This window comes from Drosophila albomicans, chromosome 2L (assembly GCF_009650485.2).
Source record: "Drosophila albomicans strain 15112-1751.03 chromosome 2L, ASM965048v2, whole genome shotgun sequence".
NCBI classification, from domain to species: domain Eukaryota; kingdom Metazoa; phylum Arthropoda; class Insecta; order Diptera; family Drosophilidae; genus Drosophila; species Drosophila albomicans.
The window spans coordinates 9,691,288-9,711,498 of record NC_047628.2 but is presented as its reverse complement, the minus strand read 5'-3'; the positions used below and the strand labels follow the sequence as shown (position 1 = coordinate 9,711,498).

The 20,211-nt window shown below is 44.8% G+C and overlaps 3 protein-coding genes and 1 non-coding gene across 4 annotated transcripts; 3 read left to right on the top strand and 1 right to left on the bottom strand.

Annotated features, from left to right (window-relative positions):
- Nucleotides 1-633: 633 nt before the first annotated feature.
- On the bottom strand, nucleotides 634-11,034 carry LOC117563287 (uncharacterized). Its single transcript, XM_034241529.2, has 7 exons — nucleotides 10,583-11,034; nucleotides 10,175-10,356; nucleotides 9,639-10,112; nucleotides 5,762-9,583; nucleotides 2,146-5,276; nucleotides 1,950-2,050; nucleotides 634-1,886 (listed from the first exon to the last, which is right to left on the bottom strand). Exons 1-7 carry the CDS (start codon nucleotides 10,785-10,787, stop codon nucleotides 1,336-1,338), a joined length of 8,466 nt encoding a protein of 2,821 aa, XP_034097420.2. The 5' UTR covers nucleotides 10,788-11,034; the 3' UTR covers nucleotides 634-1,335.
- A 375-nt stretch (nucleotides 11,035-11,409) lies between these two features.
- On the top strand, nucleotides 11,410-20,186 carry LOC117563851 (WD repeat domain phosphoinositide-interacting protein 2). The gene is made up of 4 exons (XM_034242380.2): nucleotides 11,410-11,742; nucleotides 17,764-18,497; nucleotides 18,592-19,167; nucleotides 19,226-20,186. The coding sequence occupies exons 1-4, from the start codon at nucleotides 11,705-11,707 to the stop codon at nucleotides 19,324-19,326; spliced, it is 1,449 nt and encodes a 482-aa protein (XP_034098271.1). The 5' UTR covers nucleotides 11,410-11,704; the 3' UTR covers nucleotides 19,327-20,186.
- Nucleotides 11,757-16,521, top strand: LOC117563850 (uncharacterized). Its single transcript, XM_034242379.2, has one exon. It carries the CDS (start codon nucleotides 14,377-14,379, stop codon nucleotides 16,417-16,419), a length of 2,043 nt encoding a protein of 680 aa, XP_034098270.2. The 5' UTR covers nucleotides 11,757-14,376; the 3' UTR covers nucleotides 16,420-16,521.
- LOC117566259 (U4 spliceosomal RNA) lies at nucleotides 17,326-17,465 on the top strand. The gene has a single exon (XR_004571976.1). It is a non-coding gene; the product is annotated as a U4 spliceosomal RNA (small nuclear RNA).
- Nucleotides 20,187-20,211: the final 25 nt, after the last annotated feature.

Here is a 20,211-nt window from a genome sequence, read left to right as displayed (position 1 = left end):
AAAATACTAAAAATAATTTTAAACTTAAATAAATAACGGATTGATAGTTATAGATATTGGGTACAAGTGATAAAATTATTATCAGCGGAAAGGAAAAAGATGTTGAAAGCATCTATTTGATAACAATTCGATTGTGGCGCAAAGTTTCACTGATTTGTGACCAGATAAAATGATTTCGCATATCTTAACCTGTGCATTCAATAGATCAAAAGGCAATTTTATTTGCACGCACATACATACATATATATTCGGGCCAAGTTGAAAGCTGCTTGGCCAAAAGTCATTGTAGCTTATGCAAATATCAAAATGTTGCATACAGTTAGTTATTTAGTTAACACACGCTCGCCACATTAATGTTTGCCTATCAATTTGCGAACACATTATGCATATGCAAGAGATTTGCAGCGAAAGCCGATGAGAAACACCCAAAGGTCGAATTTCGTGCAGATGACACTCTGGCAGCAAATAAAAATTTATGCGATTTAATTATTAATTAATCCATTGATTATAGAGACGTTGTCAATTCAAGTTGCATTGACTTAATGATATGTAAATGACTATAAAGCTTACAGAATTGATTGTTTGAAATGAAAACTCGAATTTGTATTTGTTTTGTTTTTTATTCAACTAATATTAAATAGTTTTGATGATTTGATTCTCTTTTAATTTCAATTTGTATTTAGTATACGTCATTAATTCCATATCATGTTATATTTATAGTTGCAATAACTCGTTATAATATGCATTGTCAATTAATTATCTTAATTTTTGTATAGTTTACGTTAGTTTTCTATGTATATTTTATAGGGTAGTGTGAGTGTGTGATTGTGTATAAATTATTATCATTATTGTAGCAATGCTTCCTAATTGATATCGCGCGCTCGATAGTTTTGATATGCGAGCATATCGAGGGAAGATTGAAACTTCACACTTAACATACAATTAAACTAAAATACTTAAATTGTTGCAGTTGCTGTAGAAGCGACTCTAGGAGCACATAGAGAATACATTCACGAAAATAAAAGCCTAAACTTAAAATAAATTAAATATATTCATTTAGAACATTTAAATTAGGTTTGACATCATTGCCTAGACCCACATAAAGGGATCTGTTCTATATGCACTTTTCCATTGCAATCATGATTGTGGTGTGTTGGGTTGTGTGTGTGTGTGTGGTTGTGGACTGTAATTTGCAATAAGTGGCCTGAAGCGAGGGGATAGCCAGGACCCCTCGTCGTCAAAAGACAAGATTCGGTTTACTCTACACATATACAGTACATTCCTATATATAGTCAACTACATTATATACAAGCTGGCGGCTCTCGGCGGCGTTTGTTATGTGTCATAATCATCCTGCTGCGAGCTAAAGTAGCTCACCAAGCCGCTGAACTCACCGACGCCCCCTCCCACACTGTTCCCTGCAGTCGCATTGCTGCTGTTGCCATGCGCCGAACTGGAATCCTCTTCGGCAATGGCCGCTGGCGAATCTGCTGTTGAATCACCCACAACAGCTAGCGGCGATTTCGTATTGGAGTATGCTTCCAACGTTATTAATTTTTTACTCGTTATCACGGATGATTTGGGCAATTCCGTTGGCGGCAACGGCACTGCTGGAGGAGCTGCTGGTGTTGCTGTTGGCGGTGGTGCTGCTGATGGCACCACGTTGACCACAGGTGCTGCTGATGCAACCGACGCTGGAGCAGAAACAGGCGCGGGCGGGGCTGGCGATTTGCCGCGTGTTAATACGGATACAGAATGATTTGTAGGCGCCACTGAAGATGATGTTGGCGGCGGCGGTGCACTGACAATCACTGAGCTAGGCGCCGATGCATGCGCTGGAGGTGTGGTCAGTGGAGGTGGATAGTAGCCATATGGTGGATAACCGCCTAAATTAAGAGTACAAGAGTTAAAGCATGGATTGATATGGCTGATACCAAGTGACTACTTACGTGCTCCCGCTGCATAGTCCACGGCTCCAGGTCGCATATTAGGAGCACCTGGGGGTCCAACACGCGGCGGATAGTTGGGATTGCCATAAATGGGAGGCGCTCTGTATATAAATAAAATAAACATTAAGTTAGTTTGTTACTACATAATGCAAGGTAAAATACAAAAGCAAATGGATATATAAACGGTTCCACTCACCTGTAGGGATTTAGATGCGATGAGGCATGACGAGCTGGTGGCGGTCCAGCGCCATAGACGCCAGCCAAGGCGCCGGGCGGTGGCGGTCCTCCGTGATGCTCGGGGCCATGCAGATAGGGCGGCGCTCGTGAATTAGGCGCACTTCCACCAGGTGCTCCTCCCGCCGTCGAAGTGGGAGGTGCACCACGCAGTGGAGGCGGTGCTCCATAGGTGGGTCTCAGTGCTGAGCTCGGCGGCAGCGGCTGGCCATAGAAGCGTGCCAGTTCCGCACTGCTCGGGTACATGCCACCGCCAGGTGGCTGTGGAGGACCACGAGCATGTGCGGGCGGCAATAGCGAGGGCATCGGCATGCGAGTAATGACAGAGGGCTGGGAGACGACAACTGGTGCATCCTCGTGAGGCTTAAAGAGCTGAGCAGGCGGTGTCTTGCCTGGCGTCGTTGGCTTGTCGCTGCTCACACTGGAGGTAGCTGCGGTAACGGCAGCAGCAGTCTGTTGCTTTTGCAGCTGATCCCGCAGTGGTGTGACCTTTTTTCGACGTCCACGCGGCTTTGTATCGGCTTGCGGTGGTGGCGGTCGCACTGCCGCAGCTGCAGCGGCTGCCTGCATGAGATGAGCTGCTGCCACGGGCATCGTCATACCCAAAGGCATGCGCTGCATAGCTGGAAGCGGCTGTTGTTGAGGTGGTGGTGCCGCATAGTTGGCACGGCTCAATGGCTGACCAAGAGGGGCGGAGAGCGCGTTCTGCAGTAGCTGCATTGCCGGAGGAGGCGGCGCCAGGTGACGCTGCAGCATGGGATGCATGCTTGGCGGTGGACCATGTTGTTGTTGGCCCGGCGGCGGAGGTAACAGCGAAGCGGGCAGCGCTCCGGCTGGACCATGGCCGGGGAACTGATGGCGCAACAGTGGCGGATGCATTGTGGGCATAGGCAGACGTTTGCGCATCGGTTCCTGCAGACCCGACGCACTAGGCAACTGCTCCGGCGCCGCGGGCAGTTGTTTGGGTGGCTTGGATTTGACAGGCGTTGTACGCAACACTTCATCTGGAGCGGGCAGCTCACGAGCCGCCGCTGCCGCTGTGAATTGCTCCTCTTCCTCGACCATGCGGGCAATGGCATCCTCCATGTCCTCGGGTAAATCGTCGGGCAGTTCGTCCAGCTCCGATTCATCTACATCGTCGAGATCATCGATAGCCTCGCCCTTGCGCTGCAAATAATCAATATCCAGCACTTTGGCTTGACGTATCACGGACAAAGGAACCGTTGACAACGAATCTCCTCCACCTGCTGCCCCTGTCTTACTGGGCGTGCGTTTCTCCGCTCCTGCTCCAGCTGCACCCGGTGCCCCCTTGATGGGCGTGAGACGTGGCGTCGCCGCCAACTTTGCGCCCTCGGCATTCTTCTCTGCCAGCATGCGCTTAATCTCCTCTTGCTTTTGGATGAACTTCTGACGCTCTTCGGGCGGCGTATCTGGACGATGTACGCCTGGCTTAATGCCACCATCGGAGCTGTCGTCGTCAAAGTCCTCGATGTAAGCGTAGCGCCGGCCACGTGTTCTCGTCCGCTCATCAGAGCCGCCGCCACCGCCAGCACCACCATCATCAGAGGAGGCAGGCTTCTTCTTCTTGGTGCCCCCGCCAGAACTCGACTTGCCTTTGCCCTTGCCCTTGCCAGACGACTGCGCCTGCGCCGACGATGTCGTTGTAGTCGTCTTCTTCAGTGGCTGTGAGCGCGGCTGTTTGCCGGATCCTTTGCCGGATATGGGCACTCCATTGGCACCAATTTGCTCATCTTCGTCGTCCTCCTCATCTTCCTCCTCGCTCTCGCTGATATCGTCGTCCGAATACTCCAGTTGCTTGGGCTTCTTGGTCACCGGCTTCTTCAGCTTGGGGGATTTGCGTGCGATAGCCGCCGATGCCTTTTTAGCGGCTGCCTTCTTGCGCTTTGATGGCTGCCAGGCGCCATCCTCACTCTCACTGGTCGTGTCATCGCACAGATCGGCGCTGTCCATGTTCTCGCTTAGCTCAGAGCCGTTGTCGTCGTCATCGGTCTCGGTTTCCGTGTAGTCGGAATCCTCCTTCTTCTTCTTTTTCGACTTGCTTGCCTTGGAGCGTTGCTGCTGCTCCTCCTCACTCTCATCGCTCTCCTCCACCACAAACTTGCGATCCTTGCGACGCTCACGTGCCGCACGCCTCGCTGCTTTGCGCTGTTTCTTGCCACGTCCGGGACGACGATAGACTTCTAGACTGGAATCAGAGTCATCTGAGGCAGATTGCGAGCTGTCATCGTCGGAGAAACTGGATGTCTTGAAGTCCTCATCACTGCCGTGATCCTCCTCAGAGCTGACGTCAAGTGTGGTCAATTTGCGTGCCTTCTTTTTGGCCGGCGGCGCCGCTTTGATCTTTGATTTCTTTGCTGCTTTAAGAGGCTGCTCATCTTCATCGTCGTCATCGCTGTCGTCGTCATCATTGCTGGACTTCTCGTCTGAATCTCGCGGCAATTTTGCAGCCTTACTCTTTTTCTGCACTTCAGACTTATCATTCTCCTCCTCGTCAGGCGGATCACCTTCATCGCGACGCGTCTTCTCCTTGTCAGCTTCAATGATTGTACTAATGTCCTTGCCTCTACCCAGATTTCCAGCTCCTGCCACCTCATCCATTTCCTTCTTGAGCGCGGAATTGATCAGATCATCATACTCATTCAGACGATAGCTCACGTTGATCTGTCTTCGTTTGCGCAGCTTGTAGATGGGTTCATCGTCCGAATCCGAGTAGCTGCTGCTGCTTGTGCCACTGCTGCTAGAGCTGCCAGATCGTGCGCCAGCTCCGCCCGACTGCTTACCACTTTTTGTACCACTGCTGCCACTATCCGACTCATCATCCTTGCCGCCCCGTCGACGTCTCGTGCCTCGTTTCGCTGCTTTTCTGTTGCTACGTCCATCGCCTCGTCTTCGTTTGGTTTTGTCTGCTTTGCTGCGCTTATTCCCTTTACTGGAAGCATCGTCATCGTCATCGTCGTCATCATCATCCTCATCATCATCTTCATCATCATCATTCTTTTTGCGGGCATGCTGATTCGATCGTTCTTCCAGCTCGCTAGCGGTTCGCGCTGCTGCGGCTGCAACTGCCTCGCGCTGCAAAGGAAATAAAAAGTATTTTGGTACAGGAATTCATATGTAACATATTTACTAACCACATATAATTTAAGTATAGATATTATTGCATTTTTCTTTTAAAAACTGATATGATTAATAAGAGAAATTATTGAAAAATTATGTTTGTGATTTAGCTAGCAATAAAAAAAGTAATTTCTTTTTTGAGATCTGTTTTAGAATAACATTATGTTTTACAAGTTTTTCAAAATTGTTTTTAAATTATAAATCTATATTATGGTAGCGATTTAACGATTTTGAATTTAGTTTAATTTTAGCATTTCCATAAAATGACAAAAAATAATTTATCTTAAATGAACCAATCAACAAAATATTGCAACACATTTTAACAAAACGTCTTTAAAGAGAATAAAGATAATCAGTTTATTATCTCGTAATCGGTAATCAATTTAAAAGCAGAAACACTTTATCCAACAGAAAATATAAAATAAATGCTGTTTGCTAACCTCGGCTTCCTCGGCTAAGCGTTTCTCCTGCTGCTTGCGTGCAAAGAGATCATCGAACTGTTGCAACTTCTGCTCCAGAGCGGCAATCAGTTGCTCCTGCTGACACGGCGGACAATGCCAGTCGCCCTCGGGTATGTAGAAGAGCACAGGACTTAGGCAGGAGCAGTGATAACCTTTGTTGCAGTTCGGCGTATCGCAGAGCAATATCCACTCCGGGTGATCGGATTTGCCACACTTCTGGCACGATTCATCGGCTTCCGCTGCAGCAGCGAAATCCTCTGCATCGTCGGCATTCTCTTTACGCAATGTGCGAGCACGTTTCATGGGCACCACCTGCGAGTCGTCCTCCAGCTCCGATTCGGGTGAGAATTCGTGATCGGATTTGAAGAGCGGTGAGCCAGGATCTGTTTCATAATGCGGTGGCTCTTCCTCCTCCTCCTCACTCTCGACTTGCTCCTCGGAATCTGATGACCAACCACCATCCTTGCCAGGACACTTCTTTTTAATCTTTTTCTTTGTCTCCTCCGGTTCGCTGGCCGATTCAGCGGACTCCGATTCACCTGAAGGCTCTAGCACTGTGGGATCTGACTCCTTTTCGGCTTTCTTCTTATTCTTGAGCTGCTGTTTCATTGTGCGCAGTGCCACCTCCTCCAACTTGCGTCGCTCCGCCTCCTCTTTGATCTTTTGTTGTGCAATGCGTCGCGATTGTCGCACAGGTGTCTCCGAGTCGTTGGTATCAATGATATTGGTGGTGTCCACTTCGCGCTTCTTTCGCGGACCCCGACCACGCCCAACTCCAGGCGTTGTGGCTGCTGGAGTCGTTGGCTTTGCCTTTGTCGGCTCATCCTTGGCTTCTAAAGTCTTTGGTTGTTCGACTGGATCCTGTTTTGCTTCCTCTTTGACTGGTATCTTGGTTTTAGCTGCAGGCTTGGCTGCTTTAAGCGGTTGCTCCTCCTCTTCTTCCTCCTGCTCATCATCCTCTGACTGCTCTTCGATTTTCAGCGGATCTTCCTTAATATCTGGCTTGCTCTCCACGCTGACTTTTTCTTTTGGGCCACCTCTGGTACGCTTCGGCTGCGGCAACTCTGTGTGAACTACAGCAGCACCTCCACGACGACCAGAGCGTCGTCCCTGACCCTCAGCAGGCGGCGGAGTTTCCTCCTTAGCTGGTGGTGGCGTCTGCTCTTTGACTGGCTTTGATTCCTCCAATTTAACTGGCGGCGGCGTCGCTGATTTGACGCGTTCTGTTGCCTCTTTTTTGGCTGGCAGCGTATCCTGCTTGACTGGTGAAGATTCCTTTTTGATTGGCGGCGTTTCCTGCTCAATTGGAGCAACTTCCTTCTCCAGCTGCTGCTCCTCAAACTGCTGCTCATTATTGCGCTTCAATTTCTCGCTGACTGCAGACGGCTCCTCACTGGCGCTTGGTTCCTTGGACTCCTTGGCTTCCTCGCTGCTGCGACGCTTTCGTTGTTGTGAAACCTCAAGCGGTTGAGGAGCGGGCAACGATGCCACAACTGTTTCACTATTTGTGCGCTTACGAGGTGTTGCCTCTTCGTCACTCTCCTCCTGACGTATTTGGGTGAGCAGATTTTTCTTGAGGGGCTTTGTAACGGGTGACTTCTTCGGCGGTGTAAAGGGCACAGCTTCAATCTTTTCTGATGCAGCTGCAGCTAGTGGCGGAGGTGTGGCCTTATTGGCTTGTTGCGGTGTCGTTGACGCAGGCAATGGGTCTGTTGTCTTCTCAGGCGTCTTTTTCAGCTTCTTCTCAATTATTTCTGCCAGCGTTGGCTTCGTCTTCACCGGATTGGGCTTCTCCAAATGCCGTTTGGGCGCAATAATTTTGCGACGACTGCGTGCATCTTCTTCACCGCTTGAAGATGTCGTCTCCTCGATCTGCGTTTTCTGTGCTTCAACCTTGCGACGCGCCTCCACGTTGGTAATCTTTGGTCGCATCTTAATCCGCTTTCCACCCACGTCTAAGTCGTCGTCATCGTCCTCCACTGGCTGTTGGCCAGCCGCCTGTTCTTCCTCCGGCAGGGGTTCGGCATACACATCGATTTCGCTTTCAGAGGTGGAATGTCGCGGATTTGGTGTTGCGAAATCGGTTAGACGGCGTTTACGATTTGCTTTTTGTGTATCACTTTCAGGTGTTTGGTGTGATTTGGAAACGACGCTTGACACTAAAGTCTCAGGCTTGACTTCATCCGATTGTTTTGATTCATTTATGGTTTCAGTTTGTTTTTCGTTGTGAGTCTCCGATTTGCGTCTTGGGGCTGTGTTTTTTGAGGTGCTCGGCAAGTCGTCTTGTACTGGATCGGTTAACTTTGCTATACTCGTTTCAACCGATTCAACGATGTTTGTAGGTATTGCCTCAACGGTTTTAACCGTTTCTTCTTTGTGAACCACAGAGCTTTCAATTTGCTTAATTTTTTCAATGTCATTCGAAACTGATTCGTCTTTTGCAATAGATTTGATAGTTGGAAGACTTATGTTTTTAATATCAACTGCTTGAACAACGTTTTCAACTGTTTTCTCAGCAGTAATCAACGGTTGAATATCGGGTTTTGAGCTTAATTCAGTTGTTGCCATCGTTGCGTTGCTTTCCCCTGATTCCTCAACGGATTTCTCTAACTCTTCTTTGCTTATTGCTTGTACTACTTGATTTTTGCTTTCATCCAGGACTTTTTCCTCTTTGTCCAAAATTGCTTCAACCGGTTTAGATGTTTCTGTGTCTTCTTTTTTCTCATTTCGTTCTGATTCTTCGCTGTTTTGCGCGCTTTCTTCGCTTGTTTCTATCACCTTCACTTTGTATATTTCCGGTGCGCCGTCCTTCTCTGTGGCTTCGCTGTTTTCCTGCTTTTCTTTTTGTTCATTTGAGATTTCTTTTGTTTGACAGTTGTATTCTTTGCTTGGTTCATCTGTTTTATCAGTCTCCTTTGATTCTGGAGCTTTTTCTTCAAGTGCAGTCGCATTTTCCTCATTTTTAACACATTCTGTCGAGTTGTTGGCTGTCGTCTCTGCTACTTCGTTGCCATTTGCAAATGGCGTCTCCTTTTGCTCCTCCTTTGTCTCTGCAGCTGCTTCATTTGGCTTTAGACTCTCGCCATTGGTTTTTTCAGGCTCCGCACCAGATTCTTCAATACTGTCGAAGATGCTGCGTTTCGTTTCCGGCTTTGGTGTCTGTTTAATAGGACTGAGCTTAAGGCAGCCTGGCTCACCGAAAAAGAACGTTGCCTTTGGCTCTGGCTTCGATGTGGCTTGCTCACCATCCGTTTCGTTCTTGCCATTGCCAACAAGGCAATCGAAGCCGTTGCCTTCACCAAATACAAGAAGTAAAGGCTCCTCGACCGCTTCGCTTACTGCAGCATCTCCATCTTCCTCATCTCCATATCCAACGAGAAATTCTTCATGCTCTGGAGCTGCTTTGTTGTCTCGACCCGCACCCTGACCACGTACAATGAGCGTAGGTTCTTCAATAGCTTCGCCCACTTCGTCATCATCGTCGTCATCCTCGTCGTTTTGCTCGTTCTCATCTTCGTCAGCCGCCGCACTGTCAAGTGACTCCTCCTCGCCGTCAAGTGATTCCTCCTCCTCCTCGCCTTCATCTAACTCTGAATCTTCCGAGTCCGCCTCATTATCATCCTCTGACTTGGTGCTCTCATACCGACTGGGTTTCTTGATGCGCTTCGTGTCCAGCAATGTGGGACGCTGTTTCTTTTGCTCCTCCTCCTCCGCTGTGGGACTACTGTCCATATCCTCCAGCGGTCGCTTTTTGGCAGGCGCTGGCGATCCTCCGAGTTTGGCTTGTGTTATGAGAAGTGGCTGCAAAACAGATTTACTAAAGCAACTGCATAATACTAAAATGCAATATACTCACCTTAACCTTCTTTTGCTTGGCTTCCGGCTCCTCTTGTTGCTGTTCAGGCGTTCGCAGCTTGATTTTTAGGTTGGGCACCTTAGCTTCATGCGAATTGTCATCTTCAACCTGCTGCTGCTGCACCTTCTGCTCCTCATTTGGCGGTGGCTGGGCCGCATTACTGCTGCCGCTACTGCTACTTGTAGTATCCTCATCTGCCTCGCCAATGTCCTTGGATGGCAGCACAACTTCATTACCACGCAGGCGGGCAATTAGATTGACGAATTCATCGCGATTTGTGGCCACCACCTGCCAGATTTCCTCATCCAAGTGCTCTTGATAAATACGCAAATTGCAATCGCCATCCTGAGTCAACCAATAGGAATGTCCCAAACGATCGCGACCAATTGGCTGCGCACGTAATGAAGCCGCATTGACGGTGAGAATATGAGCGCGAAATTTCGCATTACGTTCGAACTGGCTCTCGAGCAACTCCTAAACGATGGCCAAAAAAGTTAATAGGTTTAATATCACTAACATTGATTTATTTTACTCACCCGTAGAACGCGAAGCTTGACTTTTAAGCTAGAGTTGCGATAACCAAAGCGTTCAATTTCCCAGGCATCCTGCAGAGAATATCCGAAACAGAATTTGCTTACCGCTGATTCCCAGCTTTTCTCATGAACTGTTTTGCGTGTCTTGCGCAACAGTTTAATGTGCAGGTCTCTAAGTTCGGGCACTGTAAAAAAAATGAATTGTATGTTATCGAAATGTTGTGTTTTGTTTTTCTTTCAACATTTTTTTACGGTCTCCGCTTTACTCCATACCAAACAATAATACAAACAAACAAGCGAACGCTCTTTTCGTTTCGCTTGCTCTCTCGCTCTCTCTTGGTCAAAGTTGCATAGATTTGTATGCACGCACATATACACATACACAAGCTACTCACACACACACGCACGTACCTTCGTCGTTGTTTGTCAACCACTCCTGCAATTGCTTAAAATTTGGCAATGCCAAGCCCAAATCTTTAGCGAATTTTTGCATAAACGCACATATTACTGCAAAATCTGGATCATTAGCACATGTGTGCAGTGTTGTAGTTAATGCATCGTCATCTTTATCTTTACATTCTTCTTTACATTCAGCCGAGGCTGAAGACGCCGCCATTTTTCATGCGTCTGCTGTGTTGAAAAAAATATGTGTAGCTCTCTCTTTAAAACTTATTGTACACCACAAACTTGCAAAAAGAGCAATTCAAATCACTAAGCACGCACGACATTTGTTTGCACTTTATGCACGCCTAATGCACAACATTTTTGTTGCACCAATTAGGCATTGTTTAAATCACTTTATGTAGCACTCGTTTACTTTATTTTTCAACGCATGAGAACCGATAGGCGACCGATTAATGGTGGTGGTCTAACCAATACCATAACATTTGTAATGAACTGCAGTGTGACCAGCTGTTAAATATACAAATATATTGTCATGTTGCACAAAAGTACTCTGCCTGGTAGCACTGTTTTACTACTGAGCAAGAAAATTCAAAAATATGTATGAAAACGGCTAAGCGAATTAAAATTTTTTTTTTTTCAATATCTGTGTTTTTTTGTGCAGTTTTTATTTTAAAAAAAAGTTAGCAGACGTTCATTACCGTTAAATATGTATACCGAAAGTGTACTGTTATCGATTGATGCACACATAGGCGCTGTATGGCGATGAACTGTGAGCAACACTCACTTAACGAAACTATCGTCTGCTCAGCTCAATTGAGCATTGCTGTTAACATTTGTTTGAAAACGTAACAGAAGCTAACAAGAAGAGCGTAGAAAAACAACAAAGACGGACAAAAACAACGACGAATATTGAAATTATATCTTATAATTTTGTGAAAAGCCAAACACAGTGCCATCTCATTGTGAATTGTTGTATTTTTGCTGTGGAAAAGTGCAATAAATTAAAACACAAACAACACATATCATATCAAATAAGAAAAAACGCCAAAAAGAGAAAAAAAAAAGCAGTCAGTGAAAGTGTGTGTATTAAATAAATAGATACAAGCAGCTGAAGCAGATTGCTGAAAAATGGCAGCATATCAAATGAATTTCAACCAGGACTTTACGTAAGTTACAACAAATTAACCCCTTTCCTCTTGTTTCCTTCTCCAACTCAATTGCAAAAGCCTTGCTTCCATATAAAGAAGGTCATTGTGGCAGAAAAAAAATAGCAAAAAAAATCAGATACAACGACAAATAAGACAAGTAAACAAGCGAAACAGCTGCTGAACGAGGGTGGGCAGCGGGGAACAATGGCTGCTAATAGCTGAACTGTAACAGTGCCTATCATCAGTATATGTGACTGTGTGTGTGAGCGTGTATTGGCGTCGTTTGCTTATTAGAACATGCAAACAACCAGTTCTAATAAGAGTGACATGCATACATCTATTATGAAATATAGTTTATGTACAAAAGGGGGAAGTGGTGGCAAATACTACATTACACTAGTTAACATGGACATTATCAATGAATGCACACACTCACCTATGCACAAAACCCTTTTAACATGCTGTTAATAGACTATAGCTGACATCATCATAACAGTGGAGAGGAAATAGCTCATCAAATTAACATTTTTAAACTTGCTGTGCAGTGTAAAGTAGCTCTATCTCTGTTTACCAACACAGATGCGTGCATTGACACACTAAACACACGCATATGCCTGTGAGTGTGTGAATGCGCAACAGCTGATGCTGTCTTTGTGACTTGCAAACTTTTTCAACTTGTTTTAGAATTATTTCAAGCTTTTTAAACATTGTTTATTTTTGCTCAGCTGATGTCATATTGAGGTTAGCTTAATATATAATTACTTGCCAATCAAGCTCACTGTCGCTATCTCGTTCTTTCTAATTGCCTCACCCCACTCCTCTCTTGGGGATTTTCTGAGCAAAGTGCATGTGACGCACTAGCCTAAACAACAACTAAAACAAAATAAAAACAAAACAATCAATATTTCTGCTTATGGCGAAAATATGAAAAAGAAAAACACTTAAAAAATACTATCGCAAGTAATTGTGTTAGTGTGTGTGTGTGAGACAATAACAAAAGCCACAACAACAGCACTAACGAAGCTGATAGACGCGCGTCATAAAGCGAGAACAAAGAGAAACTGAGCAACAAGAGAGAGCGAGAGAGAGATATCAAACGAAACGCTTTCTAATCAGAACAAATCAATTAGCAGGTGAATGCACCGACCGACAAAAAAGCAATTAGAAATTCTCCCTTTGCATTTAATTGAATGGCAAGTTCAAGGGCACAGGTTGCTGTATCGATTGCAGGTGGAAGGGAAATGTATTTATTGTGATAACTCAGTGTCAAGCACGTGTTGGAAACCTGCTTGAATAGTGCACCAAACCGATTCAACATTTTGTTGTTATTGTTATTGTTATTGTTTACGCCAGCTGTTTACACCACACAAGTTGGCCATCGTTATTGCGTGCTGCTTTCCTTCTTCTTATTCGCGAAGCGATACTCTTTTGTCAATATGAGTCTGTGACACGTTTTAATGCCCTTTGGCTCAAAAGTCCATGTTTAATATTGATAACACTCCCGAAATTGATAATTGAAAAGAAATAAATTATAGAAAATATTTATATTAAGAAACAACTTGATGATTTAAACATTTGTATACCATATAGAGTGTGTAATCTGCGGCTTTTTATTTTACGAATGCGAATGAACCTCACTGCACCTGGAACATATTTAATTTATTACCCTCTTGTTTACACTTTGTTCGCTTACAGCTGAGATTTGTATGCGTCATTTTTAAATAAACTGCCAAAGTCACAACAACGCACAAAAATAAAAAATAATTTAATCATGTGTTTGCTAGTTAGTTAGTAAACATCAACAACCGAATAGAAATAAAAACAAAACCGCAAACAAGGCCGCCGTGCTATTGATTTTCAGGGGGGTTCAAGTCCCACATAAGCTGAGAAAAGACCTTGAGCCTCATTTTTTTGCGACGACGCCTTCTTTGTTAGCAACTAGTTTTGATTTCATAAACACTGTAAACAAAAACAAATAGATAAACAAATCGCCCGAGCGCAAGACACGTGTTGCGCTCAGCATACGATTTGTTGCTCTTTTGATTTTAGTTTTGGGGGATACCGTGAAACGTGCTTGGCATAAAATGTAGCGCAAATTATCGCAAGCTCAAAAGTTTTCCATGGCCCACAAAAATGGGTTTGTATAATTTCAAGTACGTATGAAAGCTCAAAGCTGCTGTTTGCTAATTTTCAAAGTACGCGCACTCGCTTACGTTGTGCAGCACTGCAAATTCCAACTGGCGCTTGCAGACCAACACATCTTTACTTCTGAAACTAACAAATATTAAACTCACGAAATATACAATACGAAGGAGATAAGACTAAATTAGCAATTATACTCTAAAAATTTGTAAGCCGTTTGATTTTGCCGCAGAAATGAAATGCTTATTAATTAATTTAAGCGAACAATGGAAATTTCAAAATAATGCGCGCTCGCTTGCTCATTTGTTATACAACACTGACCAGTCACACAGAGACCACAACGATATGGCAACGCCCGTCATTCCAAAATACTTGAAAAAATACCATAGGCGCAGTCAAAACATAAACAACAACAAAGCGCCCTGCACATTGTGACATTGAAAATGGCGGAAATTGAAACACAAATTGATTGCCATAAAGTTAAAGTGTGAAAAATCAATCAATTCCCAAATGGAGCAGCGTGCTAATTTCCTCGCATTAACGCTGCTTGACGCGCTCGAGGATGAAAACGAATCCGATATATTCTCAATGCTCGAACGCAACACAATCGACTGCAGCATTGTTCCCTGTGATCGAGGATTGGCTCCATTGCATTATGTGTGTGGCATGAAGAACGTGCCACTTGCACGACGCACCCTCGAACGCTTTCTCGGCAGTGATCAGCAGCTGGATGTGAATGTGCGCTGTGATGGAAACATGACAGCTTTGCATATTGCAGCGATGTATGGCAGAGTTGAGTTGGTGCCGCTGTTACTGCAACATGGGGCACGATTGGATCTGCTGGACGATGAGAACAAGTTGGCTATGCACTATGCCATCGAGGAATGCCATTTCGAAGTGCTGCAGCAGCTCAGCGAGCACATTCTGCAGGAGAAAAAGAAGCAGCAGCTAAAGACGCCCAAATCGAATTTGAAGTATAATCATGATGTGACTTCGCCTTACTACATTAATATCACACACAGACGCAATAAGCCGCAACCCAGCTACCCAGACAGAGAGGAGCGGGACCAGGAGGAGCGGGTGAATCTCTTTACTTTGACGCGTGATCATTTGGAGGAGTTGTCGAACAAACAGGAGGATCAGCAAGCAACTGGAGGCAAACGCACTTTGATCGAGAGCTGGCGGGATAAAGTGGAGCGTTCGCGTGCTCGCAAATCACTGCTGCAGGTGGAGCATGTGGAGACATTGGTGGATCAAGCTCTAAGCCAAGATGACTTCGATTATGAGCAGCAGTTGCACCAAGCACTAAGAGAGGAGCAAGAGCAGGAGCAGCAGCAGGAGACGGTTGCAGAGCCAGCTAGCGAGGCAGGCAGAGCTGCCTTTGGTCAGTTGGTGGAGCAAGTGGCGCAGGCTGCAGTGCTCGAGCAGAGTTATCACACGGCCCAGGGCGAAGAAGTGCCTCCCTTGGTCAAGAAGGATGAGGAGTACTATCTGCAGATGACGGAGGCGTATGTGCACACAGATGACGAGAACGGATTCGTCTTCTACGAGACCAAGTTGTTGCAGCAGCCCGCTAAAAAGGCGCAAGCGAAGCCTCGCCCTCCTCCAACTCCACAACTCGATAGCAGCGTAAGCACAAATTTAACGCTGCCCCTAGACTACGAAACGGATGCGTTGCGTGCCGAATTGACACAGCTGGGCGCCACAGTTGGACCCATCACACACACCACAAAGCGTCTCTACATCAAGAAGCTGATCAAATATAGAAGGAATACGGATGCGTTGCTTACAGCGCAGCAGCATGCGAAGGCGGCACAGATGAAATATTCGGTGGAATTGCACCATACGTTGCGTTCGCAGTTGGATTATGAACACATCGAGGGCTATATGCAGCATGAAGTGGACTCCGCAGCACACTTTGCCACAGCAGCAGCGGGAACGGGCCGTGGTCAACTCAGAGAAGGTCATCTGAAGCAGAGTTTCATCTATATGCTAATTGATCCACGCATCTCGCGAAATTTGCCAGGCGAACGCAATTATCTGGAGCCATTGTTGATTTGGTCGCGCTTCTTGGACTCTATATTTTATGTGGGTAAAGGCAAGTGTTCGCGTCCCTATGCGCATCTCTATGATGCAATGCGACAGCATACACGAGCGCACCAGCAATCAGTAGGAGCTGGGAAACGCGGCAAGTCAACGCGCTCTCAGTTAATGCCAGAGCTGTTTAAATCGCCGCCGCCGCTAGGAACAACAGCCACGAGTAGCAGAAAGCTGCAGCGCATCCTGGACATCTGGCAGAGTGGCAGTGGCGTTGTCTGTCTGCATGTCTTTCACAACATTCTGCCTACGGATGCTTATACGAGAGAGGCGTCAATTATTGATGCACTTGGCATGCAGCATTTGACGAATCTGAAGCGTGGCGATTACTACGGGCCGGCGCAGATCTGGGCCATGAAGCGGAAAAAGCAACTAGGCATTGCACTGCTCCACAAGGCGATGCAGATTTATTTGGCTGAAGGGGAATCTCAATTGTCGCCTAGTGATTTGATTTAGTTCAGCAATAAGTACCAAGTACAAAGTGTAGTGCAAGCCAAAATATTTCTTAGCCGGATCTCAAAATGTAGCATAATTAAGCAAATTCAACAAATAAATTCAAATATTACAATATTGCTTGATAATCAATGCTTATCGTTATGTTTTCGATTTGAAGTTGCGTTCAAATGAAGCGTGACCTTTGCTTATATTTCCAAATGTACTAATTTTGCTTTGCTGACTTTTAGTATATTCTCTCAGCCATCGAGTACATTCTTGTTGTCTCACTCTAGCGCATGCAACACAGCGCTAAGCTACTGTTTGTAACTTGTTGCAGCAGCTGATACAATTCATTAAATTTATTTAAAAATTAAATTTTATTGCAATATATAAAGCAAATATTGAATTATACATTGATTAATATCTATTTGATTATATATATGATTAACATAATTAATTTTACTAGTAGTTTTTGATTATTTGATTAAGGAAATATCAAACGTTTGGTAGCGGGTATAATATACATACATATATATTAAATTGGTTCTTTAATAATTTTTTAATTTATTCTTTTGTTCTATTTATAAATGCAAGATTTACACAACTGTAGTTCATTTCAGAATTGTCTTTAATAGCTGCAGTATAAGCAGCTGCCTTTGCCATTAACAACCCCCTGTAACAGAATCACCCTTTTCTCCCTCTAATGTTAGGCAATTGCTCAATGCAGGCTGCAATGCATGCAGGGGATGCAATTGCCCAAATGCCCAAAAACACATCCTCATGCAATAACAACAACAACTGCATCCCAAAAGTATGCAGCAACAAAAAGTTTAACTGTTGAACAATTTTACTTTTATATAGCTTGCAATTCGCAAGTGGTTCTAGTTGTACGTGCATGACGTAAGTGTTGTTTGGCATCGAAAGGTTATCTTTGCGCAGAGGCGATATCGTAACCAATGAAGTTCTACTGAGGTGCGATTATTGCTAGTTGAAAACTTTAACCAATACCCCGCCATGGGGACGTGAAATACCGTCCACTACGGCAATTTTTGGAAGCCCGAGAGGGCTCAATGAATAATGAATCACACATATTTATAAGGTAGGTAATGACGAGGGCGATGAATGCGCATCTCGCCTGTTAGTTCTTTTAGAAAGAAAATTTTGTATGTTCAATTAAATTTAAAAGGATACTATGAGAAGGAATTATTTGAAGTTTTCTCGAGAATATGGCTTCTCAAAATGACAAATTCGTTAAGGGAAAATAGCAATTGTTTTGAGATAGGGTGGAATTGTTTCTTAGATGTCTGTCTTAATATTATTCATTGAATGTGCCAGGATATATTTATAATTGTTCCTTTGTTGTAGTTCCCTGTCTGTGCTGAGCGGCGCCGGGTTGCGTCTGTATTCAATTGCGGGGCAGGATAAAGTCGAGGAGATCTTTGCCAAGGACAATGCGGAACAAATCAAGATTGTGGAACGTCTTTTCAACAGTTCACTGGTGGTGCTGGTCACCGCCCAGAAGCCCAACTGCCTGAAGATGTTGCATTTCAAGAAGAAACAGGACATCTGCAATTGCTTCTACCCTTCGGAGATTCTCTGCGTGCGCATGAATCGCCAGCGACTGATTGTCTGTCTGGCGGAGAGCATACACATACATGACATACGTGACATGAAGATCCTGCACTCCATCGAGAACATTGCGCCCAATGAGTTGGGTCTCTGTGCGCTCTCCCTCAATTCGCATCTGGCGTTTCCCATTTGCCAGTCCAGCGGCGAGCTTCGCATCTTCAATGCCAATAAACTGCGAACGGGCATGACAATCAAGGCTCACGACACGCCCCTTTCGGCGCTTAGCTTCTCGCCTAGCGGCGCCCTGCTGGCCACCGCCTCTGAGCGTGGAACTGTGATACGTGTGTTCTGTGTGAAGAATGGACAGCGGGTGCAGGAGTTCCGACGTGGCGTCAAGCGTTGTGTGCGTATTGCATCGCTGGTCTTTGCGGCGGGCGGTGACTTTCTGTGCGCCTCCTCGAACACGGAGACAGTGCACGTCTTTAAGATTGATGCACGCGCTGTGGAGGTGGCGGAATTGAAGGCCATAGGTGAGAGAACTGCCAAAAAGTTAATCTAAACGAAACCCTCGTTTATGATGTTAAAAAATGAACAATTAATAATATTTCGCATTTTCGCTTGCAGCTGAAGTGGCGGCCAAATCTGACAGCCAGTCGAAGGATGCAACGACGGCAAAGACAACGACAAGCACATCAACAGAGAGTTCTGAGGAAGTGCCAGAGGCTACGCCTGTGGCCAGCTGGGGAGGCATGTTCACCAAAGCGGTTTCCTCGCTGCTGCTGCCTGCTCAAGTGAGCGATGTGCTTGCCCAGGATCGCGCCTTTGCCACGGTGGCGCTGCCGCAGTCGGGACTAAAGAACATTTGTGCGCTGACCCGGGTGCAGAAGGAATTGCGTTTGCTGATTGCATGCGAGGATGGCTTTCTATACATGCACGACTTTAATGTGGAGAAAGGAGGCACCTGCAAATTGCTTGCTGTCCATGATTTGCGTGGCGCTCTCGAGGACGTGATTGAGTTGCAGTTAAGCGAGAGCGTGCTTCGTACACAGTCGAAGCCGCTGCCGGCGACGACGCTGCCACAACAATCGCTGACCATGTTGAAGAGCTGTGCGGCCAGTGTGCTCATCGAGAATCCAGAGCCGATGCCGGACAACAGCTATGCCGGCATCTTGCGTGGCGAGCAGACGGATGCAATGTCAGGTAAGTGGTGATAAAGATAGTCGAGTTGTTCACTTGCTCATCAAATGTTTTACTCTAGATTCCGCCAAGTTTCGCAAGCTGTGCGATGCCATTGACACGCCCACAAAGCTGTACGATGAGCGTCAGTTTCCTCCCGTAGCAATTGCGGCAAAAGATTGACCACGACGCCATGCCAACAAGGATCTGGTGATTGTGGAAAAGTCGCAGTGTGGTTAACAACGCTCTCTGCATTTTGCAAAAGCCCAAAATGTGTTGAAAATTCCATACACAACAAAATTCTTATCAAATTAGGAAATTATTTAAAGGAATTTATTTTAATTTAATTTAACTACAAAAAAAAAAAAAAAACAAACAAAAATTTAGAAAACCAAAAAAAAATCAACAAATACTCGACAGAGAAAAATCGCAAAAAAAAGTATTTTAGTTAATATGAGAAACAATGTAATTAATTTCTATGCTAAGCAATAATTAATTAATAATCGACATTTGCTATATGTTCTTGTATATAACTGTATGACTATAACCGCTTGCATACTGTATAATATGTACGTATGGTGTATAGTTTAGGTCCAAACTCTCGGCTTTCTCATTCCGTTAGTTATTCTCTCTACTTTGTAAAGTATATACTTGTATTTAATCATAGGAGAAAACTACGTTAATCTAATGTATAGAAAATGTATTCGAAAGAAGCTCAAAAATCCAAAAAAAAAGGAGGAGAAGTAGAATGATAATCAACTAAAATGTACCTTAAACGACGAACAGCAACAAACGTATTCAATTAGCTTTGCAGAGTAAATGATTACATTTAAAAACTTAACATAAATATTGCAAATAACTAAGTATTAAAAAACAGATTTACAAAACTGAGATTCTCCTCAAATAATTTCAATATGTTTAACATAACTGTGACAAAATTCGAAAAAATATCAAGTCAATATGCCCAAATTATTGAAAAAGAATTTAAAAATTACAAAACACAAAAAAAAAAACGAATAAAAACCACAAAAACCCATATATAATATATAAAGTTCTTAATAATAGTCT